The 20,777-nt window shown below is 37.8% G+C and overlaps 1 protein-coding gene across 4 annotated transcripts in view; it reads right to left on the bottom strand.

The window, feature by feature from the left end:
* Nucleotides 1-20,777, bottom strand: part of USPL1 (ubiquitin specific peptidase like 1) — a 40,861-nt gene that overhangs the window by 5,280 nt on the left and 14,804 nt on the right. For 2 of the 4 annotated variants that reach the window (XM_060080112.1, XM_060080113.1), the window contains exons 4-9: nt 19,693-20,338; nt 15,787-15,900; nt 9,949-10,078; nt 9,347-9,433; nt 6,720-6,845; nt 321-478 (exon numbers count right to left, since the gene is read on the bottom strand). In XM_060080112.1, coding sequence (XP_059936095.1) covers nt 321-478; nt 6,720-6,845; nt 9,347-9,433; nt 9,949-10,078; nt 15,787-15,900; nt 19,693-20,338 — 1,261 coding nt within the window. The remainder of the gene's footprint in view (nt 1-320; nt 479-6,719; nt 6,846-9,346; nt 9,434-9,948; nt 10,079-15,786; nt 15,901-19,692; nt 20,339-20,777) is intronic. The other 2 variants (XM_060080114.1, XM_060080115.1) reach the window with 2 other exon arrangements.

Here is a 20,777-nt window from a genome sequence, read left to right as displayed (position 1 = left end):
AATAAAAAATGAAAGCAAAGGCATTAAGTGAAAAATAGCAAACTGTAAAGCAACAGTAGTATTATCACCTCAATCTCTGTCTAAAAAAGAAAGACGCATATGCATGTGTATACCCATAAATATGCTAATATAAATAAGCAAAGTTAAAAGTTAGGAGTGATTCTAAAGCATAGTGACGGAATAGAGGAGAGGGGCGGAACAGTAACAGGCAAGGACAAGAAGAGAGAAAAAAGAGCCAAGGCCAAGTCTGTCTTAAAAGAACAAACTACAGTTTAGTCTCCATGCCTATTATTGTAAAAGAAAAACGTTTAAACACTTACCATCAGCATCTAAAATCCATGTTATAAAATGATTATTTGCTTGGTACTGAATTACAGAAGTTATTTGATAAAGACAGCCTTCAGAATGAAATGAATAGTGCTGCAAGTCATTATGCGGTAAGCCTTCCACAAAGTGCAACATGAATATGAGAGAGACTCTGTGGGAGAGAAAGGTAAGAGAAGTCAAACAAATGTAATACCATGTGTCTGGTTGTACAAAAGATGGTCTAAAGTGAGTAAGTCACACATAACATTTTCAAGGCCAACTGCACTGATTTTTCTTGAGAACCTCCAGATGTGTGCCTTAATTAGAAATGGAGAACTCACTCTAAGAAGAATGTAACAGTAAACCCTTCTCAGAATGGTGTCACTGACAGTTGGAAGCCATCATGCAATAAGGCTCTAACACAGACCATTAAACAAAAATTGCTCTGTGAGCCGCGATGCTGCTTTGGCTTAAAGAAGATCTCTCGGAAACTACTTCACAGAATCAAAAGAAAAAAATCCAGACCTTTGAGAATTCTCCTTGGCATCAAGTGCCCAAATTAATTGCCTTTGTTAGATGGGACAGGTGATATGTGAAACAAAATAACAAACCTAAGATATTCAAACAAACATTTAAAAAACCCCAACATGCTAATGCTTTGGCCTATTTCTCTCAGTTTTCTCAGGAAGTAGAGAGACCCATCAAACTAAATTTTCTACTTACAAAAAGTTTATTTGTGAGGAAGTAGAGAAGAAAATACAACATGATGGTTGATTTACTATAAACTTCAAGACATCCATAATTTCAAAGATACATTTTATTATTACAGTAACATAACAAACCAGAAAATAGAACCCAGAATAGGCCTCAAATAATTAAATTTAACAAAGCTCTCAGGATTTACAAAAAATGTTGAATACCTCTTCCCAATATTTAAACAGCTGTCAAAACTTACTTAGCTTACCAAAATTTATTCAGCTGAAATAAACTTGAATCAATGTCCAAAATGAAGATTATTCAAACTGACGAGAGATAATTTGTAAATTATCCCTTGTCAATCTTTCTGTTAGAGAATAATCAAGTCTTTAAAACTTAAGTACCAATAAATAAAAAGTCCTGCAAAACCGTCCATAACACTAAATTCTCCTTGCTTTTTGCCACACATTGATCTGAGATGCCACTGATTATATAAAATGTACCATTATGAAAGAAGACTGCCAATTAAACTGTACCATGCCATCGATTTTTAGATGTATTCCCATTTCAAACATGTTAAAAGGTGAAACTGTGTCTCTGCATCAGTGATCCACAGTAAAACCAGAGATTTATTCTCACAGCTGGACAGGCAGGCTTCAGGCCTCTTCAAGTACTAATATTTAGTTCTTCTGGCCTCAAATGTTACCTTTTCAATATATTTGCTGAGGCTAGTTACTAAAACATTCTCTTGTTGATCCCTAGACTACACAATCTTACTAGTTTCTATGTGAGTTTACGCGTGGAAAATGTTCAATAGGCAGCATTTATTTCTTAATGGCATAATTTTAAAACAGTACAACTTAGAAACGTTGGCTTCTTGGAGTCAACAAAATAAAGCATAGGCCTCCTCCTTTTCTAGTTTATTTTCCTTTCTACGTCTCCTAAACCCTAAAAGTCATGGTATTTTCCTACCCATAATTCCAGCTTGTCTCATTTCCAGCCTCTCAGGTGAGGGTTGAAGTTTACCTCTAGCTTGGCAATAACAGATTTTGTTCTCACACTTCTTCCTACCCACAGTACCCTGAGTGTCAAAGACAGTGCTCAGAGCTGAAGAGAGCAAGTCAGGTTCTGACTCAACCATAAAAAACTGGATGGGACAGGTTAATAGAACTGGAACCAAGAGTCACAAGAGATTTCAAGCTACGATCCATTTGTACTCACCTCCCTAACATGAGATTCAACTCCTCCTATTATAAGGATCTACCCTCAGGAAGAGAAGAAAAAATAGGAAAGAGAGAAAGCAAGCACAAGGGAACTGTGCTAACTGCCCTGCTATGCAAGTCAGCAAGGCACACTGAGTCAGCTCCACAAAAAGTAGCCAGTCTTGTGCTAATGGCCTGGAGTACAAGTTTTTGATTTTCATCCAACTAATGTAACATAATCATTCATATTTTAGAAAAAGAATATTTAACAATGTGCACATATGTACTTCTGAACTGTAATAATGTAGGCTTTAGGCAGAAAAAAATCTGCAAATGTAATTTTTAAACCTCATTACATTTTAGATCTATTATACCATTGTTTGAATTTGCAATATGACAAAAAATGAAAAATATGAGTAAAATTAGGTATAATTCAAAGAATTAGAATTCGTTCATGTTAATTGTAAAAAAGAAAATACATCTTTAGAAAAAATTCAACCGTTCAGGAATTCCCTGGCTGTCCACTGGTTAAGACTCCATGCTTCCACTGCAGGGGGTGTGGGTTCAATCCCTAGCTGGGGAACAAGAATCTCACATGCTGCGTGGCCAAAAAAAAAAAAAACTCAACTGTTCAACAAAGGTTTACAAACTGTTTTCTGAAGGTGGTTCAAGGATCTCACAAATAATGAAATATTTCCTGCCAGACAATGAAGACTTAAATTAAGAAACATAATTTTAACTATTTTTTATATCAGTATTCCATCCAAAATTTGTAGGGGAGAGTGTACTTTATCTGTTTTTAAAAAGTCTGAAAATCATTGTATTAGACAGTTTAACAAAGCTCTCTCTCTAAGCACAGAGCAGAAATGTCTTATTTCCATTCTCCCTACTCCCCTATCCTTTAGAAATAGTTGTTGAAAAAACAGATCATTGTTAAAACTTTAAGTAAGTGAGCTTTTCAAATGACAATCCAGGATAGTGTATGACCAGATTCCTAAAGGAGATCATGGCAGTAATGAGAGGTTCATTTCAAGAGTCTGTGAAGTAAAATTAAATCACATTCTAAGTCTATGTCACCATGCTCTGGATATAATTCCTAAACAATTTACTCAAATTTACTTAAAGAAAAGTAGCAGATTTGGACTCACCAGATTTATCAATGGACTCTTTTTCCAATGGGAACATATAGAGATGGGGATTACCTGAGATAAGGTGTTCAGGGAACACTATTAGTTTTTAGAATGCTACAAGACTGAGTTATGCACGACATCATGATGGACCCAATTACTTTTAAGTTATCCCTAAAAGCTATATTAAATTTGCTTCTAAATTACATTAGATACCAACAATCAAGTTACACAAATTTCAAAGTAAAAAAATTACCAGGGACTTTATAGACCTTGTCATTTAAAATTTAAGTGAAATTTTACATACTAGTTCAATTTACTTTTGAATACAGTCAATGTCCAAATTATAAATTCTGCTTTTAAGTTGGCCCATTCATTAGAACGCTAAACACATTTCCCATTGAAACACTGTCTGGATACATTTCCAGATCAGAGCATGAATCTTTAATGTAAGTAAAGCAACATATTTGTATAATTAAAAATTATATGTTGCAATACAACAAATTAATCGATCAAACAAAATAGTAGTGAGTTTATCTTCAATGTTAGGGCTTGAGAAAAAGCACTATACACTGTGATAATGATATATACCAAAAAGCCTCCAGTGACCCAATGACCCAGGGCAGGACGACAGACTTCCACTCCTGCAGCCCTTCTAACTCATCACTAAGGACAGCACTTCAAAAAAAAAGGATTCCCTGGGAATTCCCTGGTGGTCCAGTGGTTAGGACTCTGTGCTTTCACTGCCGAGGGTGTGGATTCAGTCCCTGGCTGGGGAACTAAGATCTCACAAGCCATGCAGCACAGTCAAAAAAATAAAAGAGTGGGGTGGGGGTGGGGATTCCCTCAAGACTTAAATCTCAAAGCTTGGACCCCAGACAGCCTATGGACTTTTGGTTAAAGATATCTCCACTGTCTCCCCAATCAAATGCTATCCAATGATAGTAAAGGACAAGAAAAGGTAATAAACCAAAAGGACAAAAAAAGGGAAAGGAGACATGGGCAAATGAGAAGACAATAAATACTTAGAAGACAAAAAGCAAACAGAAATATGGTAACTTAGCAGAATGAATGAAGTGATGAAATGACTGCTACAGAGTGGGGATACTGATGAGAAGAGCTTATATGCCCCCAAAGAACCCCTAAAGACTCAATATTGATAGGCAACAGATGCTGAAGAAGGTAGGGGTAAGGCTCTGGGCTGAATACTGAGATAGTGACCACAAGTGTGTATAAAGAAGACTCCCAGGACTTCCCCGGTGGCGTAGTGGTTAAGAATACGCCTGCCAATGCAAGAGACACGGGTTCGAGCCCTCGTCCGGGAAGATCCCACATGCCGCGGAGCAACTAAGCCCGTGCGCCACAACTACTGAGCCTGTGCTCTAAAGCCCACACGCCACAACTACTGAGGCCCACGCGTCACAACTACTGAAGCCCACCCGCCTAGAGCCTGTGCTCCGCAACGAGAAGCCACCACAACGAGAAGCCCGTGCACCTCAAAGAAGAGTAGCTCCCGCTTGCCGCAACTAGAGAAAGCCCACGCGCAGCAACAAAGAACCAACGCAGCCAAATATAAATAAATAAAATAAATAAATTTATTTAAAAAAAAAAAGAAGACTCCCAAGCAGCAGACCCAGGGAGGAACCAGTATAGATTAGAACCCTGGAGCAGAAGGATAAAAGGTAGCCAGAAGAGAGGTTTCCAGAAAAAAAGGGGGAGGAGAACTTAAAAAACTGTGAAGCATTTGAGTGTTTAGAAAATTTATTAACGGGTATTTGAAGAATTTGGAAAAAAAAATCTCAATGTATATATAACAAAGTAAGTGAAAACACAGGCAATTAATAATTCCACGAAAACTAAAGAGTTATAAAAGAAATGAAACATAACCACGTATCCTGCTTGGCTGGAGAGGGAATATATGCATATTCATAATAAACAATAAGTACTGAAGCACTGATTTAACCAAAAATGTAATCATATTGGAAGGACAGGGAGAGGTTAAATAGAGATGGGGCCCAGGTGTTGGTGTAAGAGCCCTTAGTCCTCAACTACTATAAAAGAAGACTATATAAAGGTGGAATAAGTACACTGTTTTGAAATCTCAAAGTAAATACTACCGTAAAGGTTTAAAAAGCAGGTGCCTGGGGCTTCCCTGGTGGCGCAGTGGTTAAGAATCCGCCTGCCAATGCAGGGGACATGGGTTCAAGCCCTGGTCTGGGAAGATCCCACATGCCATGGAGCAACTAAGCCTGTGTGCCACAACTACGGAGCCTGCACTCTAGAGCCTGCGAGCCACAACTACTGAAGCCCGGGCGCCTAGAGCCTGTGCTCTGCAACAAGAGAAGCCATCGCAACGAGAAGCCCACGCGCCGCCCCAAAGAGTAGCCCCTGCTCGCTACAACTAGAGAAAACCCGTGTGCAGCATCGAAGACCCAATGCAGCTAAAAAATTAAATAAATGAATAAATAAAATTAAAAAAAAAAATCAGATGCCTGGAGATGGGGTAGGAGTGCCACTGCTCTTTTTTCCTTTTAAGTCTTGGCACTATTGGATTAACTGAGAATTTATTACTTGGATGATAATAAACCTTTAGGAAAGATTCTAAGAGGTTTCTTGGCACATCCAAGGGCATCAGCAAAAGGTTAAGGAAAGGTTCATGTCACTGGTTCTTTATTACATCAAATTAAACCTCAAAACATTTCCTTTATGTAGAGATAAGGGCAACTGAAAGCAAAGGTTAAAGAGGAGGTATGTGTGTGAGTGTATTAACAAAAGAGAGACAAACTGCCTAAAATGGAATTTACCTGTGAGTTTTTAAAGATATGGGGCTTCTGATAATACTGGAAAAGATAATTCTGATCAGTCCTCCCACTGAGGAAAAAATAGAAGAGCTGGCAAAATATAAAAATGATACATCTGCTCAAGGGCAGCAGAAAGCTTACAAAAGGATGAAGAATTAGCAGGCCGAGGTCTGGAAGAAGAGGGAAATTCAGACCGATGCGCCTATGGCTCATCTTTGAACCATCTTAGTTCTTGAAATTAGATTAAGGACATTCCAGAATTCTAATGACTCCAGGCACTTAGCAGAGGTGAGAAAGATGGAAGTTTAATATCCTTAAAAAGAGAAAAAGGCAAAAGAAGGTAAGACAGTAGGACAGTGGGGTCAGACAATCACCCTAAGTCAGCTCTGCAGTGGTATGTCGCCTGAACAGCTTGCTTATTGGCCAGAGTTCCTGATAGAGAGAAGCATTTTGGCAATTCACAGACATACATTAACTCAAACTTCTGAAAGTAGGTTGTAGTCATCACTTTCAATTCTATGCATGAAAAAAAAAAAGTAAATCCACTTTCATTTTGTTCTAAAAATAGTAGCGCAATTTAAACTCACTTTTCTAATACCATTTTTCTTATCTGTGACTTATTGTTGCAATTATTACATGGACCAAAATGGGCAGCATTAACTGGGTGCCACTCAGGGATGACGTTTGTAAAGGTGACCAGATTCTTCATACATCTATAAAAAAAGAAGACAAAACTCTGATTAAGTTAAATACATTCATGTTAACTCAATCAACACCTAAAATAAAAGGTGCTTTCCTTTATTTGTTTATTCATACTTTTCTATTACCTCAAATCAGTGTATCAATGTTCCTCCCGAACCCTACTCTAGTAAAGCTCTCGTAAGGACTCTCCACATTAATTACCTGTAGTTTTTCAGCTATGAGATGAAGAATATGTTAAGGCAGAGTGTCTCAAGAGCAGTACCACTGCTATTTTGCACTGGGTTATTCTTTGCTGTGGGGCACAGTACTCTGCATTGCTGGATATGTGGCCTCATCCCTGGCCTCTACCCACTAGATGCCAGTAACAGCCTCCAGCTGTAGCAGCTAGTTATCTCCAGACGTTGCCAAATGTCCCATGGGACAAAAACAGCCCCCCCAAAAAATATTTTTCTCAAAAAATAGTTGAGAACCACTGTTCTAAGGCTTTCAAATTTATTAAGAGCTCATCCCTTACTCAAAAACTTCACATTCTGGCTATCTATTATTGACAACCTAAAACAAAAAGGGGCGCTTACAAATATATACAATCAGGAAGAGAGACAACTTAATTATCTTCATCCTTAAAATATAAGAATATCAGCTGTGAAAGAATATTGTTTTCACAGTTTACACAAGTTCTCAATTTGCACTTCAGCCTGAATACTTGATAGCAATAGGCATCTAAAAAGATGATCTTTACAGATGCACACTGTACCTCAACTAGATTCGCTTTAGTAATATCTTGAAAAGAGCAATTATTTATTATCTAGGAGACACCACCTTCTTCTCTAAACAGTAACAAATACTGGTAAATCATAAGTGAGATAAGCACAGGCCGTTAAAAATAGATCAGGGAAGCTAACATTTTAAAAGCAAAGCCACATAGAGGTATCAACAAATACACTGATTATATTTCTGCTAAATTCTTAGTTCTCAAAGATAAACGTGAAGTAAAGGCTCCTATTTTTTAGTTAACAAAAGGGAGTTTGACTCAGCAAATAAGTGTTAATGCTCCACATGACATCTAACATTTCTGAGCACTTACTATGTACAAGTCACTGTGCTAAGCACTCATGTACCAAACAAATCGAAGCGGCACGTACTATTCTTATCTCCATTTTACAGATGAGGAAAGTGAAATACATCAGATGATAAATGACAGACTTGAGATAGGAATTCAGGGAGTCCAACTCCAAAGACCATGTTTTTAACTGCCTCCAGAACATATCTTCTAAATTAAGTAAAAGCTGTTCAACTGGCACTAAAAACAGCAGCACAAAAATGAATGAGTTTGCTGGGTATTCTTCCACCAGATTAAGTGAAAATAGTTTTAGTAAAATGCCACTTCATTTTAGCTTTTCCTCTATAACTCTTTTTACTTTTAGAACAAAGAACTTAAAAAAAAAAAAAGAAAAAGGCAAACCCAAGTGGTTGGTGGCTTCTGCGCCTTGAGCTCTCAGAGTTTTTTCTATACAGCTCCAAAATGCACTTATCAACTCGTATTCAAAGCCAACAGATCAAAATAATGACTAAGTCACTGGTCCTCTATTATGTTCATATGTTATTTCCCTAACTAACTGGTCTGAATTTGGCCAGAATAAAGGTTACTTCTGTTAAGTTCCTGGCACATCGGATATGCTCAATGAAAAGCTGTCAAACAACTGAGATGGGGATTTTGGAAAAGCTATAATGAAGCTGATTTTAATCATCAGACTTGTATATGTTATTTATATTATTTAAAATCCAGGTGGTGATTAGGCAGTATACCACAGTGAGCAGGAAAGTCTTAGAGAACAGAAAACCGAAGACTGAATTTTGCCATTTACTAGCGTGTCACCTTGGGCATCAGTTTAACCCCTTTAAAGCTTCAGTTTTCACATTGTCAAATGAGGAGAAAGTCAGATAATTTACAGAAATTAATGACAGAAGACCTAGAAGCAGGTATTTGTTCTCATACTCACACAAAATTATTTAAGTCCTAGGTATGAGTGAAATGCTAATTCTTACTCTGTTCTAGTACTTTCGAGCTAACTGTTGAAAAAACAAATGTTTCCTGGTTCTGTAGCTTGGATTCCCTAGAGTGTTCTCTCAATCCCAGCTCTCCTCAACTGATCCCTAAATACCTAAAAATAATCTCAATTAAGATAATGCATATCTAAAGCAATACTTTTCTCTCATAGTTTTACTTAATAACTTGGAGAGACTCCAAATTTTCTAGTTTACTAATAGTTGACTTTCAGAAAAGAGGAAAGGCCAGCCAGCCAGAGACTTTCTCATACATGGAGAAAGTGAGGGTATCATGCCTGATGAAGTTTCTCTCCCTGACTCCTCTTCTAAAACCTAATTTCCCTCCTTATTTATGTGGTAGGTGTATGGAGGCAAAATAAATCTGCAGCTTCTTTCTTCTCCATGCTTCCTCCCAAGTACCAATCTCAGGGTCATGTACAACAGTCATGACCCCTCTAATCCTCACCTAGAGGCATCAGGGGAGTAGAAAGGACGGCTGGGACAGCTCACGTGTGGAAGGCTGATGGAAGGTGATGGCTGGTCTTTCATGGGACTAAGGGAAGGAATGGGAAAGCGTAAGTCACCTCTGAGGACCGCTACCAGACTCTGGGAGCCTCAAATCAAGTTTCCATGATGTTAAAAACAAGCAAACAAAAGCCCTAGTCCCTAATATTGGAGTAAACAAAACACACATAGTTTTTCAAAGAATTCTAAGAGGTATTCTGACTCGGCAGGGAATCCAGAGGGGAGGGGAGGACAGGGGAACATGCTACGTTCCCATTTGTCCCCCTTCCCACTAAAGAACTTCTTAAGAAAATGCCTTCTAGTAATCTATCAAACCATTTTTTTTTTGTACTCTTCTAGTATGAAGAAGCAAGCAAATTGCAATTTCTGAGGCTCAAAATTTTCCTTTTAACCTTAATGGTGGAAAAACGTCAATATATGGTGGGAAATTTTATGAAGGGTAGAGGGAGCAGTGCTACAAGTGGAAGCAAGTTTTCTTCAAATTTTATTACTTGGAGCCATTTTCAATAGAATGAATCCATTTTAAAAAATAGAAAAACTAACCTGTTTTGATATTTGTGTCCACACTGTGAACATTCAAAATTCCAAGAAAAAGAATATGTGAAGAGCTTCTCAACGTGGGGTTCTGTTTTTAAGAGCAGGGGAAATGCAAACACAGGGCTTTCCATATCACCTTGAAGAAGAAAAAAAAAATTATTGCTCATAATTAACTGAAAAAAGATAAACCAAGATTACAAATTGTTGTCTTTTCTCACTATATTCACAGTGTGAATATATGTGAATATGTATGTATGACAGAGTAAGTTATTCGCAGTTGGGCAAGGGAAGTTTTCAAAGCATTTTCTAAAAATGTCCATCATAAAGATTTAATTAACACTCAGTATCTTTCATTCGTCTTGGTGGACACTTATGAAAACTTCTTAAGACAAAAGATAGAAAAGGCTCAATACTGTCTCCTCAGATCTTTTTAGGTTTTCTCAGGGAAAAAATATCCTCAGAACTATAACAGCCCTAGAGTATTATAAAAACAAAGCAAAAATATATACAGGTTTGTTTGGTACAGATACTAAAAGTAATATGACTGGTGACACTGTACGGTAATAATTTCAGAGCTGGACAAAACCATTAAAAAGCCATCTCTGTTCTGACTCTCTTGTTCTACATGTGGTGAGGGCATGGCAAACCAGGCTGAGAGGACCAGATTCAAATCTCCAGACTCCTTACCTACTACTCTTCTTAATCTTTTAACAATTAAAATTAAATGTCAACAACTTTAAGGCTAAAGAAGATCTGAATTTTGTTGTCATTAAAACAAAAACCCAACTGTGGATTCTGTTTTCCAATTTAGAGACCAGCAAGCAAGTTCGTAGGAGGATTTATATTCTCCTCTTAACATTCATCCTCCAATTGGTTTCTCTCCTTCCTATCCTCTGGGGAGCTTAGATGCTGCCTTACTGATTTGGCCTGAGAAAGAACCTGAGTCCTTCTAGCCTCTCCGTCCCCTGGGACAGTCTCACTTCCGTGGTTCAGTTCTCCCCCTGGCCTGGAACTACAGTTGCCTGGAACACAGCCAGGAGTCACCTTGGCAGGACCAAAAGGCAGAACAGTGGGTTTTATTGCCTAAGCACACTCTATAAATATCGGTGGTCACAAAGGCTATTTTAATAGTCACCTTTGTGGTATAGTCCCACAGCTATTTTTGTACAAAAAACATAAAACAAAATATTTTTTATAAACAGAAATAAATACAAATCAATCTCCTAAAAATGAACATATGCAACATCATACACATAAACAGTGCACAGTATAGCATGAGTTTGTAATTAGTTATCAGCCTTTAAATGCTTACTCTATTGTAACTAAATATTAAGTGAAAAAGTAAATAATTTATATTTTATGACTACATAGAATCTTTAGGTCTAAAAATACATGAAGTTTTCAATGAATCAAAATATCATGAAAGAGCTCAAAACACAGTTAAATAAGTTACATGATTACAGATCATTTTAGATAATTTACATAGCTCCTAAATTGATCTTAATTATTTTTCCTTTGATTATAAGTTTTATGGGTATAAAGCATCCTATTAGAGAACATATAATGCCAATACCTAATTCTAATTTTTAGAACCTCCAGCCTAAATTAGTTAAGTGGTTTATTGATTGATTGATTGACTTATGGCTGCGTTGGGTCTTCGTTGCTGTGCTCGGGCTTTCTCTAGTTGCGGCGAGCGGGGGCTACTCCTCATTGCGGTGCATGGACCTCTCATTGTGGTGGCTTCTCTTGTTGTGAAGCACAGGCTCTAGGCTTGCGGGCTTCAGTAGTTGTCGCACACGGGCTCAGTAGTTGTGGCTCGCGGGCTCTAGAGCACAAGCTCAGCAGTTGTGGCGCACGGGCTTAGTTGCTCCACGGCATGTGGGATCTTCCTGGACCAGGGCTCGAACCCATGTTCCCTGCATTGGCAGGCGGCTTCTTAACCACTCAGCCACCAGGGAAGCCCTAGATAAGTGGTTTCTTTGCCTGTAGTACCTTATCGCCAACTCCTACCCAACTACAGATCTTCCTCATCTTATGATAGGGTTAGGTCCCAATAAACCTTTATGCTGTAAGCTGAAAATATCATTAAGTCGAAAATGCATTTAATACACCTAACCTACTGAATATCACAGCTTAACCCAGCCTAACTTCAATGTGCTTAGAAAACTTAACATTAGACTACAGTTGGGCAAAATCATTGAATACAAAGCCTATTTTTAAATAAAGTATTGAATATCTCATATAATTTATTGAATACTATAATGAAAGTGAAAAACAGAACGGTGGTCTGGGTCCAGCATGGTTGTAAGTGTATCGGTTGTTTACCCCATGACTGCATGGCTGGCTGGGAGCTGCAGCTCACTGCCACTGCCCAGCATCACAAGTATCATACCACTTACCACTAGCCCAGGAAAAGATCAAAATTCAAAGTGCAGTTTCTACTGAATGCATTTATCTCTTTAACATCATTGTAAACTCAAAAAGTCAAACGTCAGACCATTGAAAGATGGGGATCATCTGTACCTAGTTTGCATATTTCCCTAAAGTACCTTCGTTTACTACCAGGATGCAAACCTTTCAGGGACTCCTTGCTGTCTAGCTATTCAAGTTTCCTCTTCTGTTAATTTCTCATTAATGTCTTCTGGCCATTTTTCTATCAGTTTTTGTCTTTTTTTTTTTTTAACCGATGTACAGGAGTTCTTTGTAAGATATCCTGGGTATTATTTCTTTGTTCTATCTTTGCCCAGAGGTTTTAAACCTTAATGTAATCACAGTCACCAATCTCTTCTTTTATGTATCTTATTTAGGAAATTCTTCCCCACTGAGTGGTAAAATATTCACCTGTATTTTCTTCCAAAGTTTTACAACTCTGCTTTTCATGTTTAGGCTTTTAAATATGCTGAAGTTTCTTTCTAATTATGGTGTGAAGTAGGGATCTAATTTTCCCCCTGTATCAGGAAACTACTGTCCCAAGCACCGTTTCCTGGATGGCCTTTTCTTTCCCCACCTACCTGCATCAGTACCTCCATCATGGTTATGAAGTAACCAAACGGGGAGGGTTCTGATCTGGACTTTCTATTCTGTTCTAGTGGTCTGTCTGTCCTTACACTGGTACACAACACTCAAAGGCTAACTTACTCTTTACACTTACATAAATAAGTAGAAACCATAACAATAACAGCTTTTTCCTTTTTTAAAAAAAAAAGAAAGAAATATACACATTAGAGGGAAAGAAAACACCAAACTGAAGATAGTAGTTACCTTTGTGGGGAGGTAAGGAAGAATTGGGGAAGAGTACAAAAAGGGCTTCAGTTATATTTGTAATGTTATATTTCTTAAACTGTGGGGAGGGAGAGCAGAGAGGACAGTTTACAATGCGTTTTTTAAAAACAATAATCAAAACGAGGAAGTAGCTGGCTGACCTTAAAAATTTAACAAACATTCTGGGTCAATACAGATTCCACTTCTCTTTCTTTAGTACTTTAAAATACACGTTAATATTCAGAATGAGGACACATACATTGTAAGACTCTAAAGTGCTCCCTGAAACAAAGATTTCATTAGTAAGATCTTAGCCTCTAATGCAGCACCTCTCACTGCTGACTGAGTAGTACAAACACAAATGAGAGGATTCTACTGGATTGGAGGAGTTGTATGCATGCCCAATGGCTATGAGTGCACAAATTTACAAATCCCAGACCCAAGGTAGCAATGGAGCAAGACGCCACCTTGTAAATACAATTAGCAGGGATAAGAAGAGTGATGATTCAGACTGGGGAAGAAACCACTCTTTAATTCAATTGGGAACTGGAGTAGGGAACCTGAATAAAACATCTCAGGTCACTCTAGGAGGGAAATGATACCTGCAAAATGCAACACGGGAGCCCCTCAGTCTACACTCTGGCAATCTTATGAAAAAGGCTCCTTTGAAATGAGTATCCACCCAACAGATCAGTGATCGGGGGTAAGGAAAGGGGCTGACCATAAAGGAGCCAGGGGAACATTTTCATGGTGATAGAACTGTTCTATATTTTGATTGTGGAAATGGTAACACAACTGTATACATCTGAAAAGGATTTTACTATATGTAAATCATACTTTGATAAAAAGAATAAAAGAATATTCATCCCATCTGAGATCCCACCTGATGATGAATTAGAATAGCCCTTCAGTCCTAGAGGAGGCAATGCCAAAGATCTGGCATATGGAAAATCAGTTTATAAGAACAGAGTAAACTTATATATGTAGGAGTTCATAAAAAACAAAATAGTAAAACTAGGGGACAAAACTGTGGGACAAAGAAATAGGGGATACAACCATGCAAAAAAGACACTGCTTCCAGCTACACTATCTGGGTCTGATGAAATAAATGCCACTTGTTGAGAAAAAAACTTGAAGGCATTGATATTTTACATAATTTAACAGGAGTATTATACTAATAGGAGTATCATACATTCAGCTACTATAACACAATGTTAATTGAAGAGTTAATACAAGGATAAAGAGAGGGACTTCCCTGGTGGCGCGTTGGTTGGGAATACGCCTACCAATGCAGGGTTCGAGCCCTGGTCCGGGAAGATCCCACATGCCGCGGAGCAACTAAGCCCGTGCGCCACAACTACTAAAGCCTGCACGCCTAGAGTCCATGCTCCGCAACAAGAGAAGCCACCGCAATGAGAAGCCCACGCACCACAACTACTGAGCCTGCAAGCCACAACTACTGAGCCCACGTGCCACAACTACTGAAGCCCGCGTGCCTAGAGCCCGTGCTCCGCAACAAATGAAGCCATTCAATGAGAAGCCCACGCACTGCAATGAAGAGTAGCCCCCGCTCGCTGCAACTAGAGAAAGCCCACATGCAGCAACGAAGACCCAACACAGCCAAAAATAAATAAAAATTTAAAAAAATAGACTTTAAAAAAAAAGGATAAAGAGAAATATGGTAATTCCCTGGCGGTCCAGTGGTTAGGACTCAGCTCTTTCATTGCTGGGGCCCTGGGTTCAATCCCTGGTTGGGGAACTAAGATCCTGTGAGCCGTGTGGCGGGAAAAAAAAAAAAAAAAAGATAAAGAGAAATAAAACATAAAGAGAAATAAAACAAAAGGCACCCCCTCAAAAAAAATCACTACCAGCTCCTTTTTGCAATACAAAAAAATTTATAAAGACCTGGAGACTCTAGCGCCCCTGTTCCACTCGGCTCCCAGAGGCCAAAAGACAATTCATAAAGGACAAAGCGGGTCTCATTCTTATGCCCTTTTTAAAAGTAAGAAAACTTTCCCAAAAGGTCATCAGGATATATCTCCTCATATTCCATTGGCTAAAATTGTACCATATGTCCATTCCTAAACCAATCACTAGCAGGGGAAATAGAATTACTATGGTTGGTGTAGACCAGAGATTCTCAACCCCATCCGTCCATAAGAATCACAGGGAGGCTTCTAAAAATTACTGATACTTGAACTCCATCCTGAGATTCTTATATAATGGGCCCCCAGCACTAGTTATTTACTTTTAAACTTCCTAGGTGCTTTTTTAATGCACAGTCAGTCAAGGTTGAAAACGCTGGAGTAGTCTACTGGGGGACAGTATTGGGAAAGCAACTGAGGGTGTATCCCGTGAGTATTCAGCTGGGTCTGAGAACTGCATCCATGCTGAAGGGGTGGGACACATGCCGGCATATTTATATAGAACACCTCCATCCACGAATGATTTAACCAGTGATGAAATGATCAGATTCCAAGAATCTGATCATCCCAAGTAGTAAAACAGTATTATATTTCCTTTTGATATAAGTATGTCTTTATGGTAGATGAGTAATACAATTAAATTCCATAAATTACTTACCTAATGTACACCTAAGCTGAGGCTGAAGCCTAATAAAAATATCATCTCTGACTTCATTCAGACAGGTCTCTATCTTTGCAAATATTTCAGAAGGAAGTTTTTTACAATCTCCATCTGATAATAGAATACAGAACATTATCAATTTCTCATCAACCTATTTCTTTCTACAGACAATTAAGACATTACCAAAATGAAAGTTTACCAGAGTCAACAAATTTTGCAGAGACAAAAATGGAAAATACAAAATTCCTTCATTCTTCTTCCTCTCTCTGTGGTATACCATATATTCCCTCAATGTGTGTGAACAGCACAATATCATTAGTACCGACTGCCTGGCTCAACATCATTCTGCCTGAGTAAAATCTCAGTGCAAGTCTTTCTCATCCAAATAATCACAGGCCTAGCTAAAGAGCCACACTTTCAGATACTTTGCCCATCTCTGAAACAGCTGAAGCTCTCTCTTCTCATGAAATTATTACTTACGCTAGAGGCAAAATCTAACCATTTAATCCTCTCTGTTTAACTTTTACTGAACTTAACTAGATCACAGGAGCAGACAAATTTATAAGGAGTCTCAATAAAGTCATGATTATTTCCCAATGAAGGGTCTTCAATGACATCATCGCATTTCATACAATTCTACATTCTGCTTTTTTTTTTTACACAAATCTGCTTCATTAAAAAATTTGCAGGCTAGTAATTACACTCTGACTGAACCATAGTTTTATTAGCCATTCCCTATTGCTGGACATTTAAGTTGTTTCTTTTTTTACTATTATAAATATTATCATGTTAAACATCTTTGGGCACACACCTGTCCATGTTTTTCATCATTTCTTTAGGGTAAAAGTCCTCAAGATGCAATTACTCTGGCAGGAAACTACCTAAGTTTAATAAGAAAATTATTTTGAATAAAAACCGCCATATGCATCTGACTCTAGTTACTTTTAAGCTACAAACAGATCTTTTCACTCAAATCTCTTATGAATAAATAATTCATACAGCCTGATCACACTCTGCTTATATGTTTCACTATGAAAACATCCGGAGTCTTCTGTAATATGAAGTAAGCATTAACCAGAATTTTTGTTATTTGACCACACTGAAGAAAAGAGAAAACTTACAATCCAAAGTAATGTAGCTTGAACAAATGTAATTACAACTATATTGTAAAAACTACAATTATCTTGTAAAAAAGTAATATAATATTAAAATAAAAAGTTAATACTAATTTAATATTCAAGTCAAAATTTGAATGAGGTATGTTCTTCTACAACAACCAACTGTCAACAACTCAGTACTGGGGTTTCTATAATTATAGAAAACAGAAATAAAGAGAAAAGGCGAAAGCAAATATGCTGGTGAGAAACTGAATTTTAAAATTGCAAAAAAATTCAATCTCAAAGAAACTCAAATGGAAACAAAATATTTTTTATCTAAAAAACTTACAACTTTTTAAACGTTTCTATGCAAAGGTGATTAGAGTGTTCTGGGATGTTTATTTCTACATATGAAAATGGAATTATTATGTTGGTATGACCCTTCCGGAAAGCCATTTAGAAAGACTCTTTTTTTTTTTTAAAGGATCCCCAAGGGGATCCCCTTCTTTTTTTTTTAATATAAATTTATTTATTTTATTTATTTACTTTTGGATGTGTTGGGTCTTTGTTGCTGTGCGTGGGCTTTCTCTAGTTGCAGCCAGTTGGGGCTACTCTTTATATAAATATAAATATTTTAACATCCCTTCTAGGGTATAATCAGCAATAGATTCAAAGAATACACGGATATCTGCCATGGTATTTACACATAATAGCAAAAAAAAAAAAATGGTAAGTAGCCTGAATGGTTACCAATGGGGAAACAGTGTATAAGAGTATACTAATAAAGTAAAATGTTGCACAACCAAAGTCAAACTGCATAAAGGTTAGGATTCTCCACCTACCAAAACCCCAAAAGCCATAATAATTAAAGAGTATGGCATTGGTACAGAGACAGAAAAATAGTCAACAATGGGGAAACAATGTATAAGATCTATATAAAAGATTGCATGGGGGGCTTCCCTGGTGGCGCAGTGGTTGAGAGTCTGCCTGCCGATGCAGGGGACACGGGTTCGGGCCCCGGTCCAGGAAGATCCCACATGCCGCGGAGTGGCTGGGCCCGTGAGCCATGGCCGCTGAGCCTGCGCGTCCGGAGCCTGTGCTCCGCAACGGGAGAGGCCACAACAATGAGAGGCCCGCGTACCGCAAAAAAAAAAAAAATTGCATGATCAAAGTCAAGTTGAATAAAGATGAGGATAGCAAGACCTAAAATGCCCTAATAATTAAAATAGTGTGGTACTGGTGCAGGGACAGATAAAGTGACCAAGAAAACAAAACAGAGTTCAGGAACAGCTGCACACATACATAGAATGTTATATGACAAAGGGGGCATGGCAGATCAATTGAGGAAAAAGGTGGAGCTAGAAAAACTGGCTATGCAATGGAAAAAAATGAACTGTTACCACATACCAGACACAATTACCTCCAGTTGAACTAAGAATTTCAATGTAAAAAGGAAAGCTCTGTGACTTCTCAGTGAAAACAGAGGTAAATGACTTTCTGATCTTGGAGAAAAGAAACATTTCTTTTTAAAACCACAGACATTACTAGCTATACAAGGAAAGATTAACAATTTCTGTCATCAAAAGATATCTTTAAAAAAGTAGAAACATGAGATACAAACCGGGAGATTCAGTAACCTGTCTGAATAAATAGAGCAACAAGGACATATAAAAACTCACACAAATCAATAAGAACATGACAATACAACAAACAGGGATAAGACACAAACAGGCTTCACAGAGGGAACAGAGGGCCACAAACCATTTTATATCATTCAAATTGCAAAAATCACCACGTGTGAAAAAAACCAACAGAGGAAATATGGATTAGGAAGATCTCTTCTACATTGCTAATGGGAGTAGACTGGTACAACCACTTCGGAAAAAAAACCATTAGCCATTATTTAGTAAATCTGAACTCAGAGCCTATCCTATGGTATATCCAAGAAAAACTCTTGTGCCCCAGGAGACTTGCCTAAGAATAGTCACAGCAGCAGTATTTACAATTGCAAAAAAACAACCCAATGACAGATGAATAAATACACTTATGTACTTACAAACTGATACACTTACGAACTGGAAATATTATATAGCAATAAAAATCAATGAAACACACACAGAAGCAGCAGCATAGATAAATCTTTATAAAAAGAAAAGAAAGTCCCAGAAGAAATACTGTACATATGTCTTTTTTTATAAAGTTCAAAATATTAAATTAGGCAATATATTGCTTAGCCATATATATGTAGGAAAAACTATTAAAAAACAAGAAACGATATAACACATTTCAGGATAATGATTAACTTTGGGGGAGGTAGATGATGGGATGTGGAGGAACACATAGGTAGATGCAAGTCACTGGAAATATTTTAATTTATCTTGGGTTCACGGGTATCCTATTTTATAGAAAATAAAAATACAGCCCTCACTGTGAAAAGAGATTTTTGGGGAGTTGTGGGATTATGGATTGTTTGTATTTACTTCTTTATTCTGCTTTACGGCAACTCAGAAACTTAAAGTTGTACTTTGATGGACTCTATGTTGACCACCATTACCCTGACAGCTAAGATACAGCCATAGCCTCTTTATTCTTTACTCTTAGTTTTTGAAAAAGACTGCCTTTTGGGAAGTCATGATAACACAACTGGTGTTCACTCAAGCTTCAAGACAGACTCGGTCCCTGTGCTCCTTGCTCCGAGGTTCTACGTAAAACAAAAGCTACTGATGGCATCTTTTCGTGTGCTACAAGACAACGTTCAACATTAACCTCTTTAAAAATTAAAGAGAAATAAAATGTTATTACTAACCTTTAACTCCATCCAACTGACTGGTGTGCAGAAACTCATTGGCTTGATTATACCTGGTAAACAACCGACCGAACACAGACTCCTTTTTAGAGCATAGGTCAGTCACAGTGTTTTTCAGCCCTTCCAAGTGCACCAATGCTGACAGGATACAGTCTAACCAACAGAGAGCATGTGCATTTTTCCATTGGACACATGAAGTCTGGCAAAATGAGGTATGCTTGCTCTCCAACGGCATTTCCAGTTCAGACGTGCATCCTTCATTTTGAGGGGAAGTCCCTCCAGTTCCAGAAACATCAACCATAGTAGAATCTTCTTCAGCAGGCATGTCAACAATATCAGCTTCCAAAATCTCATTCTGCTCCAAGGAATCAGTTGTCCTAATTGGATTCTGTTGACCACCGTGTAGTAAACCAGGTAAGTCTGATGAGGTTTCATCATACTCTTCTTCATTATGTTTACTGTTCAAAACTTGTTCACCATCAATACCATTATGATTTTTAGTCTTTTTGGAATTTGCTAAAAGAGATGAATCTTTATAGTTGGTTTCCACGATCTTTCTTTTTTGAGGCTTATTTGGAGTGTGACAGTCTTCTAAATCAGGAGTAATTAAGTTATTAAGTGATTTAGAGCCCAAGGGATAGATGCACTAGAAAGAAAAAAATAACAAAAACTAAAAATTCAAATAAGCTCAAGCTTTAACTTCACAGATTCTATATCATGAAAAATACGTATAAAATTTTAGCATTAATTTGACATGAGAGGGTATATATTATCAATCTAAATTTGAAGGAACCAGGGATAAACAGCTTTTTTTTTTTTTTTTATGTTTTGTTGTTGTTGTTGTTTGCGGTACACGGGCCTCTAGCTGTTGTGGCCTCTCCCGTTGCTCCATAGCTCACGGGCCCAGCCACTCCGCGGCACATGGGATCCTCCCGGACCTGGGCACGAACCCGCGTCCCCTGCATCGGCAGGTGGACTCCCAACCACTGCGCCACCAGGGAAGCCCTAAACAGCTTTTTAATCAAAAATTTCATCCCCAAAAGAGTAATTTTTCCTAGTTAATTTGAACAATCAAGGGTTTAATC

Source organism: Mesoplodon densirostris, chromosome 17 (assembly GCF_025265405.1).
Source record: "Mesoplodon densirostris isolate mMesDen1 chromosome 17, mMesDen1 primary haplotype, whole genome shotgun sequence".
NCBI classification, from domain to species: Eukaryota; Metazoa; Chordata; class Mammalia; order Artiodactyla; family Ziphiidae; genus Mesoplodon; species Mesoplodon densirostris.
The sequence above is the reverse complement of the archived record's forward strand: the minus strand, read 5'-3'. Positions and strand labels throughout refer to the sequence as shown.